Source organism: Mustela lutreola, chromosome 1 (assembly GCF_030435805.1).
Source record: "Mustela lutreola isolate mMusLut2 chromosome 1, mMusLut2.pri, whole genome shotgun sequence".
In the NCBI taxonomy this organism is placed as follows: domain Eukaryota; kingdom Metazoa; phylum Chordata; class Mammalia; order Carnivora; family Mustelidae; genus Mustela; species Mustela lutreola.
The window spans coordinates 9768648-9781432 of record NC_081290.1 but is presented as its reverse complement, the minus strand read 5'-3'; the positions used below and the strand labels follow the sequence as shown (position 1 = coordinate 9781432).

The following is a 12785-nucleotide window of genomic DNA, read 5'->3' as shown; positions in this document are numbered from 1 at the left end:
TGCTGGAACTGACACACACATTCAGCCAAGTTTGCAGGACATGAAATCAACATACAGAAATCTGTTGCACTTTTATATACCAATAATGAAGCAGCAGGAAGAGAAATTAAGGAATTAACTCCATTTACAATTGCAGCAAATACAAAAAGATACCTAGGAATGAAAACCTATGCTCTGAAAACTATAAAATACTAAGAAAAAAAACTGAAGATGATACAAAGAAATGGAAAGACACTCCATGCTCAGGGATCAGAACAACAAATATCATTAAGATATCTATGCTTCCCAAAGCAATGTACACATTTAATACAATCCCTATCAAAATACCAATAGCAATTTTTCACAGAGCTAGAACAAACGATCCTAAAATTAGTATGGGACCTCAAAAGATCCTGAATAGCCAATCTTGTAAAAGAAAAGCAAAGCAGGATGCCTGGGTGGCTCAGTTGGTTAAGCGATTGCCTTCGGCTCAGGTCATGATCCCGGAGTCCCGGGATCGAGTCCTATATCGGGCTCCCTGCTCTGCAGGGAGTCTGCTTCTCCCTCTGACCCTCCTACTTCTCATGCTCATTCTCTCTCACACACACACTCTCTCAAATAAATAAATAAAATCTTTTTAAAAAAGAAAGAAAGAAAGAAAAGTGAAGCTGGAGGCATCACAATTTTGCACTTCAACTTACAGTCAAAGTTGTAGTGATCAAAACAGTATGGTACTGGCACGGAAGCAGACACACAGATCAACAGAATAGAAAGGGTACTAAAGCCCATTAGGTAGAAATCAGTAAGTCAAAAGACTTTTTTTAAAAAACCTATATTCAGATCAAGATAAAGTTGTTACCTGCCTAGAATACAGAGTTCAGGAAAGCAAGCTTCACAGCTATTCACATGATAACAGATTTCTGGCAATAGGGTTTGAATATAAAATATAAAGAAAAACTGTTGGAGAAATTTCCAGAATAGTCCAATTACTTATATTTTTCACTCTAAGAAATTTCATTTCTATTTCTTAGATTTCTTCCCAATCTCTCCTCTCAATTCTTTCCTTTTATTGCTCTACTAGTGATTTTCAGCTAGGGATGTTCATCCAAATTAACCCATTATGTTTAGAAAACACTAACTCTTGGGCCTATATCCCAAACACTCCTGATTCAGAAGCTCTTTTTTGACTCAGAACTTTTGCAGTTAATGACCCATGAGACTGGACCACTCCTTCCCCCGCTGTTTGCCTACGCCTCTTCCTCACATAATTCCTGTATCTCCGGCCACATAATATCCTTGTTGTTCCTAACCCCCTATCCTAAACACTCCCCACACTGCCTCATCTCTCCTTGACAACATCTCTTTACTCTTCTTCATTTGTCTTCTCAATAGTTATTATTACCTAAACTTACCTACTTATTTCTCCTTGGACTATCACCTGTCTCCTCTTTTAAGCTCCAAGAGGGCAGAGAATTTTCTATTGCGTTCTTTGGGAAAATTTCTAAGCCTACAACGGCCTTGTACACAGTAGGCAATGGATGACTATTTGTACAATAAGACACGCCCCGTTGCTGAGAACCAGTTTCCCAGCAAGTCAGCCATGTTACAAAATAGCAAAACTAAAATTTCTTAACATACCAAGATAGGATATGAGATCCTAAGACAGGCTTAACACATATCACATACATCTTATTTGAAGCATAAAAGGCTTGCCAAGAATCTAGTCATTAGTCACACTGTTTTAGAATATATTCAGATCTGTTTATTTCTTCTTTATAGATGAGACTTGGATACATTTCAAGATCTACAAAAAAGAAGGAGTTAAAAATAAAAGAAGACGGAAGGCAGTTGACTATTCCCTCCTTCACAGATTCAGAGAACCCAGGGGGGTGGGTAGAGGAAACCCACTCTCCCTCTTAGAAAGTTAGAGCAAAATCACCTCGGGGCCTGTTCACTTGACCCTTAAACTTCCGAGAGAAGTGCTAATTTAGGGAGCTGCCTTTCCTGTGTCCAAACTCCCAGATTCACATAGCCTATCACTTCAGAACTTCACCAAGCTCATACGCAAAACCATTACTATCATTAGGCAATATGGCCCTAGAATAGAGGAAATACATTTGGTCAAAAAGGTGGCCAGTTGAGGCGCCTGGGTGGCTCAGTGGGTTAAAGCCTCTGCCTTCAGCTCAGGTCATGATCTCAGGGTCCTGGGATTGAGCCCCGCATAGGGCTCTCGGCTCAGCGGGGAGCCTGCTTCCTTCTCTTTCTGTCTGCCTCTCTGCCTGCTTGTGATCTCTCTCTCTCTCTCTGTTAAATAAATAAATAAATAAAATCTTAGGAAAAAAAAAGTTGGCCAATTCACACAGCTAACTTAAAATAGCAGATAAATGAGGGGGAGGTTCAGGGGAACAGGCAAAGTAGGTGAAGAGGATTGAGAGGGACAAGCCCTTCGTTATAAAACAAATAAGTCACAAGATGGACAGCATAGGGCAAAAGTAAATAAAGTAGCAGATAAATTTAAAAAATGTTTAATATCAGGCACCTGGGGGTCTCAGTCTATTAAATGTCTGCCTTTGGTTCAGGTCATGATCTCAGGGTCCTTGGCTTGAACCCCATGTGGGACTCCCTGCTCAGCGAGGAGCCTGCTTGTCCCTAGCCCTCAGCCCCTCCCCCATCATGCGCGCGCTCTCTCTCTCTCTCAGCCTCTGTCCCTCTCTCGCAAATAAATTTTAAAAAATCTTTAAAGAAAGAGTTTAACATTACTCCTGACATATAACAATTATGTTTTAAGTGTTGTTATTGGAGTATTATTACTGTCTCCCCTAAACCCCTGCCTACATCAATTATTTCAGATACAACGAACTTCTTAAGTTTTAAGATTTTCTCTACTATAGCTCCATTCTGTGATGCACTATTAACTTTAGAATAATTTCTAATATTTGAGATGAAGACTTAGTCTATTATCTAACTCTTTTTAGTGGACTTAAGAATAAAACAGCCCTTTTGAGTATTATTAAACCTGAAGTGTGGCACTTCGTTTATTCTTTGACACTCTTCAAATCAGAATTACTGTCTGGCAAATACACTTTATCCATTTCTACTTTCTTGTCAAAAGATTCTACCTAGAAATCCTCTATGTTTTCTACCCTTCAAAAGACAAAAGCAAACAGCAAACAACACAACAAGAGAAAAAGCCCTAAAGACCCAGTTTAACTCCCACCTTCATGAATTACAGAATTAAGGAACATCTTATGGAGCCTTTGATTTTATAAACAGATTTTATAAACATTTCAGAAATGAAATCCCTTTGTCGAAGGCCTCAGAGCCAACAGGCAGCAGAACGAGAAAGAAAACCCTCGCCTCCAAGTTGCAGTTTGATACCCTCAACACTCGACGACTTGAATGACTGTTGTCACAGCCGCCTTCTCCGAAGTCCTATAGCATTTACAGAACAGCACCTGTCCCGTAAACCTTAATAATAGCATGACTAAATAATAAGTTCCGTGAGGACAAGGACCGTATCAGATGTCTGCTGCCTGATGCCAAGAGCCGTCTGTCGTCCTGAGCACCAGTTAGGAGCCTAGGACGTCTGTAGGGATTGGCTACCCTCCCTGGTGAGAGGGGGGCAGCAGCCCAGGGGCACAGTGAATGCCGTGAGCGGGAGGGGCATCTCCCTTGGGATTTGGAAGTAAATTCCATGTGGAAAGCTAAAATAGGATTGTTTCCTTCTGCCTGTACACACAGCACAGTGACTTGTTACCCATTTATTGCCCATGAAATCCTCTCAACATGCCTAGTAAAATCAGTCCTATTAGTTTTCTCTTTGCAAAGATGGAGACACTGAAGCAGGCTCAGAGAGGAGAAGCAGCATGCCCCGAGTTTCTCCACTAGCAAGCCAGACAAAAAATTAATAGTCAGTTGTCGAAGAAATTCATATAATTCACAAATAATGAGTCTCTACACACATCTATTGTCAAAGCCAGTAATTGGTATTTTGCGTGATATTCAGTCTTCATACCAGGAAGCAGTGCCAATGAGCAAAGAGAAATAATTTCTGTACTTCCTTTCCCTCTCACAGACCCGTGGCAGGGGTATGTACAATCTTATAAACTGGCATCTCAATAAGCAAAAATATATTTAACACATAGGCTTAAATATTAGTATAAATAAAATGGTGATTAATAAAATCAATAGTATTCTCCATTATAATTATTTGAAATCTAATCTTAATCGTGGAAAGAAGGTTGGTAAACAATAATAGATACCTGAAGAAATTAACTTAAAAAATCAAAAGCTGAAAAAGAGAGAATAGGCTGAGGTAATACATTTGCTAGATCAAAAAAAGAAGTATTTTATGATTGTAGGAGGTAAAATATGTAAAACAGAGTGCACTATCATCTCAATTATCTTTTAGAAGTACGTGGTTTAGATATTTCTCCTCAACGGCTCCCTGCCAGTTCACAGGGGAAAAGAGAATCCCAGTTCTAGGCTGCAGACCATATTTCCCCTGCATATGATTAAGGTCATAAAGGAGAAAGAAAGGAGAAACACGGTGCTCCACTGTGCCCCAGCCGGACTGCGCTCCGTATGTGTATTTCCTTCAATTGTATGATGTGAAAGACACCACTCTGATTCAGAAACCCTGGCAACAGGCACCCACACGGTTATCAGCCCTAAATCATTCATCATCATCTCGGGAAATGGAATGATGCTATCTCATCCTTTGTGGTCCCTATCAGGGCAGGTGGATAAAGTCACAAGAGTTTTGATTATCCCCAGAACACAATGAAAATCCTAAGTCCTTCTATAGATCCATCTTATTACAACTTTTTCAATCTACGATTTTTCCCCTTGATGACAATGGAGAACTAGCTGATCACCCCAAAGAAAATTCAGTTTCATGCTTCCTTCTTTTTTCCATTCTTATCTGTTGAATACGCAGATCAATATTTGAGTTTAACGCACTCAGGTGCACATCTGGGGTGTGGGCTCCAGCAGTGGGAGTCCTCCCATTGGCTTGCAGAAGACACGAACACAACAAGAGAAGCGAATCAGAAGATCAAAAAGCCTCAGAGAAGAGGCGCTACTCACAATATTCATCAGAGTGAGGAGGTAGTTCTGGACGTGCTCTTTGCCGTGGAAGCGGACCACGGAGTCGTCCACCCCTAGCAGCACCTCGATGTTGTAATCATTCTCTCCCGTGTGTCTGCGGTGCCGCGCGGCGTCCTTCAGCTGCTGGTGGATGCTGCTGGAAATAGTACCTACATCGTCAAGGCCTCCCAGATTCGACCCTATTAAGAAACAAAAGGAACTCAGGCATTTCAGCTTCCCCAATCGACCCTCTGACAACTCTTGACACAAAAAGAAGCTTCTAGGGGTCCAACATTATATTATATTCCCTAGTCTATATTATTTCCCATAGTCACTGAGATGCTGCTTTTCTGTTTATTCTTCAAATACTGTACACATGCGTCTGATCAGACGAACCTCCTCGACATTTAGCACAGAATAGCAACGCTGATGGTAACGTAGTATTACTGGACCCAAAGCAGCACCATCAGGCCAGATGGGATGTTCAATGGGTCTGAGAATGTGTACTTTCACCCTCCTGTGGCCACATCCTCAGTGCAGAACAAAGAGAGTGGATACAGACAGAACAGCCACTAAGTAGTTATTAAATAAATGGAGATTATAAATTAAAGAACTATGTGTTGAAGTTTATAGTGGTTAAGTTGCTATAATCCTGAGGGGACAGAATTTGTATCACATAAACTTAAATCACTCCTCTTGCCAGTAACCTTAACTTAAAAATCAAATTAGAGCATGGCAACACGAGGGCATCTAGTTGTATAATTATCAGTCATGATACAGGACTTCATTTCTTATGAGTCTGGTTTTCTCGTGAATGCTGCTAGGGAGCCACTGTAGGTCTCCACGCTTGTTCTGGCCATCATTTAGTTAGCATGTCACTGTCATAGCTATATCTGGAAATCCATGAGACACCAAAGTAAGAAGTCGGTCAGAAAATACATCCAAGGGGAAAATAAGAAACATTTTTTTTTCCATTTTATACAGTTGAAGAAATTTAATTTTACTTTCCCAATGGACAACACACACATACACACAGACACACAATACAAATATCCATATCTATATCCATTTATCCATTTATCTATCTGCTGAGATAGAGAGTGAGAGGCATTCTCAGGTTCTAATTTTCTTGATTATCTGCTTTCAGATTTCCATATTTTTGTTTTTTTTTTAAAGATTTTATTTATTTATTTGACAGAGAGAAATTACAAGTACACTGAGAGGCAGGCAGAGAGAGAGAGAAGGAAGCAGGCTCCCTGCTGAGCAGAGAGCCCGATGCGGGACTCGATCCCAGGACCCTGAGATCATGACCTGAGCCGAAGGCAGCGGCTTAACCCACTGAGCCACCCAGGCGCCCCAAGATTTCCATATTTTTGGAAGAAAAATGTTTTTTGTGAAATGAAAAATAAAATTTATCACCTGGATGCTAAAATAAAAGATATTATTCAAAACTGCTGGTATAAAACTGAAAGTGGATTCATTTCCATTTCAAATATATGTAAGCTGAAAAGGATTTTACTTTACAAACTGCCATGATGTCTAGAACACCCCCCCCTTATCTAAAAACAAGTTTGACAGAACCCGTTCTGACTCATGCTTTTGTATGGGAGGCTTATTTAATGCTGCCCTTGGGCCTGTAAACCCTGTGAAACGGTGTCTGACATTAACAAATGGGCATCTTCCTCCCCACCTTTGCAGTTTTAACAAAGTTGGAGGAGGGGAAAAGGTGTCTCTTGGCCAGGAAGACGGATGGGCATATCCTAGACACATGGGATTAGAAGTAGTAGAGGTACAGATCTTTCTCACACCCTTTTTGCTATTAAAAAACACACAGAAACCCCAGCATCCCCCCTGCAAGGACAGACATAAGCTCCGAATATAACTGCTCAGGTTTGAAAGCTATCCTGTAATTCGCTTTGACCCAAGCCCAAATGCAAGATCATTAGCTGGGAAATTTCTTCTCATCGGGGGATCACACTGACGCCACAGTACATAAATAGCCCTTACCGCCATCCACATCAAACAGAAAGTTTTCCTAAAAAGTTTTTAAGAGCTGCAACCCACATTGAGGGCAGGAGACTACACCTGCAGTCAGCTTTACCTCATTCGACCTCCAGCCTTTTCACACTCTTGGGAAACTGAAAGGATGTGATAGCTCATGTACACACAGGAAACTCCTACATGAGCTCCCAGTTCTAAAAAGGACTCTTTTTGGCAGAACTGCCAGTGACCATGTCCAATGCAAATATACTGAGCAATGTCATCATATCATTAAGTCTGATGCATGAATGGAGAAGACTAAGTACTTATTTCAGAAAGACAGTTTCATTCAGCTCTAACACACCTTTGGTTTGGCCTTTGAATCCCTCCTTAAATAGGTGGCTTTCTGGTTAGGAGAAGAAAATCTCTTTTTTCATTGCATGAGGAACCTAGAAAGGAAGAAGGAAGCCTTTTTCTTTCAACCATTGCCCTGATTCAATCGAATACACTTCTGTCCCTACAGTGCCCTTTCTATGATTCCTAAAGTGGGCACTTGTCAAACATTGCAAAGAAAGACAGTGAAGGAATTTCTGGCACTTTTTATCCATATGCATCAGTAGGCATTAAAGACAATTCTGAGGCTGTGAAACACCTTCACTCATAACGAATTTTCCCCAGTATACCCACCTTGTCACGGGCTTTGTAATCAGACATACCTGGATTCAAATCCGGACAGTGGCCATCATCGCAATGTGATTTTTTTTTTTTTAAAGATTTTATTTATTTATATGACAGAGAGACAGATCAAAAGTAGGTGGGGGGGGCAGTCGGGGAAGCAGGCTCCCCACTGAGCAGAGAGCCAGATGCAGGGCTTGATCCCAGGACCCTGAGATCACGACCTGAGCTGAAGGCAGAGGCTTAACCCACTGAGCCACCCAGGCGCCCCCATAGCAATGTGATTTTATTTAAGATAAACTGATGTCAGAAAAAAAAAAAAAAAAGATAAACTGATGTCAGCAGTTCTATGAGTAACCTTAGAATCAAGAAATGTGCTTAGGCTGATAGGGGAGCTCTAAAGGAGAGATCTGACCCCCCTGCAGTGCCTAACACCAGACTTTGTTTCATACGGGGGACAGCACTTCCATCATGTTTAGGCCAATTTTGGGTGTTCTTTTATATGTCACTGAATCTAGCCCTCATAGATAGGACAGTGACAATAATTTTGTTGCATAAATTCCTCATGCTCTCCTGCTTCATTTGGGAATGCAAGTTAATTTTCATGTGGATAAGTGAATGATAAAGTAAGGTTCAGTTTACCAAAATGTCCCAGTTTTCTTCGTAGTACAACTTCAGAAAATGAGGAAGGAAATGTTTTACAGTAACCAAAAACATAGCATGAGTCTATCTATATCAATTTAACATTCTTCACGACCAGAATATGGTTGTGAAGATGAGGTGACCGGAATGCCACAAGCTGGATTTTCCAATAGTAGGTGGAGATCCTAAGATCAGAGGTAAAAATAGGCATAAAATTCAACAAATGTCATACGTTAACATCGGAAACAGAGAGGAGTTAAGTCGTGTTGACCCGTTAAATCAACCAATAGTGATTTTTTCCACTAACACCTTTTTAAAAAAATTTATATTTTTGTAATTCCTAAAAAGATACACTAATAGCACCCCACTATATAGGGGCATCATGCCATCAAGATATAAAAGATTTCTCTGAAAAACAGCTGAATCCTTCACCAACTGGGAAATTCCATAATGATAGTTCAAAGAACTATATTCAGGCCAATTCATGATGTCAATTCTGAAGTCTCATTAAGTAACTGTTGCTTTTTTTAAAAAAAGACATTACTATTGAATGAATATTAGTTTCCGTGATTTCTTTTCCCCAAAAGTTCTAATTCTAAAGTACACATTTGCTTTTGTTTTCATTGACTACTTCAAGGGATAGCATACAGCCTTTTTTTAAAAAAGTGGAAAGCATCTTGCTTTTCAAGTGAAAAAAACATTTTTATGATTTGAGTTTATGATCATTAGCTAATAACACAGAACAGTTACCTCAATGTCCAATACTTACAACATTCTGACTTTTAGTGTGAGTCTCTTGTATGTCAGTTAAAATATTTTAAGCTGCAAATAAAACTTGCAAGTATTTTAAGCAACCAGGAAATATATTCATTTGCATTACAACAGGCCTGGAAGTCAGGTGACTCCTGGGATTAATTGGTTTATTGACACATCATCAGGTAAGCAGTTTTCTCCATCTTTCATCCTGCCATTCTTGATGAATCACTTTATTCCAGATCAGATTCTTTGATTATTTCAAAATGGTAGCACCAATACCAGCATCATATCCACATACCACAACTTGTGTCTTCTAGTGCTTGTTTCTTAGGAGTAGGGAAAAATCTTTCCTAGAAGCCCAGTCCATTTAACTACAGGTTTTAGTGGCCAGAACGGAGTCACGGGCTCCTGTAAAAATCATTCACAGAAAAGGAGAACAGAACCCCACCTAGGTCTTAGTCCCATCAGAATATCAGCCCCTGCAACTGAGCCTGGCCTGCCCTGAATATGAAGTGGAGAGGCCCTGAAATCCCACCCCCCCCCCCAAAAAAAAAGAGAGAGAGAGAGAGAGAGGAAAACTGATGCTGTACAGGCAACCCACACTGCTGAATTCTCCATTTCAGATCCCTCTCTTCCTGCACTCCCTACCACTGATCTTCTACTGGTCTCTTTTATTCTTAGTTTGCATTCATGCAGTTTGTATTTCATTTCTGTTACTGCAATCTGTGGGCCTAGGGATCACTTCTGCATTCTCTCTCTCTTTTTTTTTTTTTTTCCTTTAAGGTTTTTATCTTTATTTGATACAGAGAGAGACAGCGATGAGGAACACAAGTAGGGGGAGTGGAAGAGGGAGAAGCAGGCCTCCCCCTGGGCAGGGAGCCTGATGCGGGGCTTGATCCCAGGACCCTGGGGTAGTGATCTGAGCTGAAGGCAGACGCTTAACAACTGAGCCACCCAAGCTCCCCTCACTTCTGCATTCTCTTGCAAGACAGAGTCCTTCATTCCCATGATATGGGACCCATATCATTGTTGCTTGCCTAGCCCATTCCAATTATTTCTTGAATAAATTACTGAAATGTTCAGGTGTGGGCAGAGTTGTCAGACAAAATACAGTATACTCTGTTATACTGAAATTTCATTTAAGTAACACTTTTGATATATAAATATGTCCCAAATATTGCACGAGATGGGCCTAATACCAAAAACTTACTCAAACAAATTAAAATTTAAATGCAAATCTTGGATTTTTATCTGCTAAATCTGGCAGCTGTAGGTGTGGGAGGATCTTTCTCCAGGAGGTCCACATAGTTACACGGTTTTATGCCCACTCACCCTCCATTTCCTGCTCTACCCCTGTATACTCAGCTCTGGCATAGTAGGCACTGACCCAGGGATGGGTCAAGAATTGACCCATTTCCTTGATTCTATTGATCAGTGAATGGATTGGCAAGTGGTCTAAGTCATACCAATTAAACGATGACCTTGGATTATTTTATTTATGGTTACTAGGAAAGAGAAATTCCCTCTACTAAGCTTGAAACTGGAGTGTATGACACGGAAGCTGCCTGGGACTAGCGTGGGGAGAGCTCTTAATTGATATTTAATGCAAGAAGAGGAAAGTGAAGATCACTAATGGGGAGAACAGATTATCCTCCAAAGATAACTCTGAGCCACTGAATTCAACAATTTCTGAAACCTTGGTCTTCTCAATTTCATGAATACATAAACTACCACCACCTCATTTTCTCTCTTACAACTGAATTTTGCTTAAGACCGTTTGATGTTAGTTCCTAACAACTGAAACGAAAAGAGCTCTGATGAATAAACCCATCTAAGCCCTTCCTGTGACAGTCATCAATTATCATCTTCCTTCCCGCTCTTCTTTAATAAGTTGTTCTTGGGCTATGTAGTCCTCTGAAAAGGTTGACATGTTCTGTTTAATCTCCCAAATTAATTATTTTATTCTCTTTATCTCATTTGAAATGAAGGGCTTTACTTACTAGTGATCATGTCTTCATGTGTTTCTTCTATTGTTCTTATTCAGCTAAAACTATAAACTTAACTTTGAAGGACAGCACAATTTTTCATTTCCAAATATTATCCCTCTGTACAATGAATAGCATTTTAATTAACATCTCTCCTCTTCTAAATTATATTCCTTCTTACTCCTGGTTTTTGTAGATGATTTTTCCGAAATCCAAGAGTATAAGAAGGAGTCCCTACATTCGATGTACTACAGCATGTTCTAGTAATCTGACCCTGCTAGAAGTCAACGTTTTCTACATAAGCTCAACTGCACAAAGGAGAGAAAATGCCATTTCATAGCTGCCAATTTCAAAGCTCAAATTATGTTCATCTGTTGTCTCCTAGGTGCCACTTTATTAAGGGTAAAGAGATTTCTTCAGTTCAGACTTTCCCAGAAACTCTATTTGAGCACACTAAACTTTTTCCAAAGGCATATGAAGTGATTTAATAAAAGGTTTAGTAAATGTGACATTTAGATTAAGTATTTACACATCTACAACACCAAACAGAATTTATCCTAAGTGACTAAAAATTCACGTAGATCAGGATTTTCCAGATAAGGATTTGGTTTTGCTAAGAACACATGGTAGTTTAGAAACTTGCCTTTTTATTGTTTTATAATAAAATTTTACTATGCTATCACCAATAAATTTTTACCAAAGCTTCAAAAACATGGAATTAAACATGCATTTTACCCATAAAATGACAATACTAAAGTGGTCATCTACATTTTTTTTAATCAGAAGTCGTATGCTCATTTGAATAATGCTGATCAAACAGTTTTGACTTATGTTCAGATGAAAGGTTATTTTTAAACAAACTGTGATTTATTCATACTCCTCAGCAATAAAAAAGAAAAAACTGTGCATACACAACCAATATACAGAAATCAGTAGCATTTCCATACACTAATGGTGAAAACACAGAAAGAGAAATTTAAAAAACAACCCCATTCATAATTGCACCCAAAAGAATAAAATACCTAGGAACAAACTTAACTAGAGATGTGAAAGACCGTACTCTGAAAACTATAAAACACTGATGAAAGAAACTGAAGATAACACAAACAAATGTAACAATACTCCACACTCATGGACTGGAAGAATTAAGATTGTTAAAATATTAAAATATTGTTTTAATTATATTGAATTATAATAATTCAATTATATTGAATATTGTTAAAATGTCTATATTACCCAAAGTATTCTACAGATTCAATGCCATCCCTATCAAAATACCAACAGCGTTTTTCATAGAACTAGACCAAATAATACCACAAAGGACCCTGAATAACGCAAGCAATCCTGAGAAAGAAGAACAAAGTTGGAGGTATCAGAATTCTAGATTTTTAAGATGTACTACTAAGTTGTAGCAGTCAAAACATTATGGTACTGGCACAAAAATAGACGCATAGATCAATGGAACTGATCAAAACCCATACAGACATGGCCAATTAATCTTTGACAAAGGAGGCAAGGATATACAGTGGGGAAAACAGCCCTTTTAATAAACGGTGCTGGGAAAACAGCTCCATGTAGGAGAATGAAACTGGGCCACTTACAAACACCATACACAAAAATAAGCTCAAAATGGATAAAGACCTGAAGGTGAAACCTAAAACAATAAAAATCCTAAAGAGA

At 39.3% G+C, this 12785-nt stretch overlaps 1 protein-coding gene across 1 annotated transcript in view; it reads right to left on the bottom strand.

The window, feature by feature from the left end:
* ADAMTS3 (ADAM metallopeptidase with thrombospondin type 1 motif 3) overlaps window positions 1-12785 on the bottom strand; it is a 248180-nt gene that overhangs the window by 56388 nt on the left and 179007 nt on the right. Inside the window, exon 5 of the mRNA XM_059159482.1 lies at window positions 5068-5267. Coding sequence (XP_059015465.1) covers window positions 5068-5267 — 200 coding nt within the window. The remainder of the gene's footprint in view (window positions 1-5067; window positions 5268-12785) is intronic.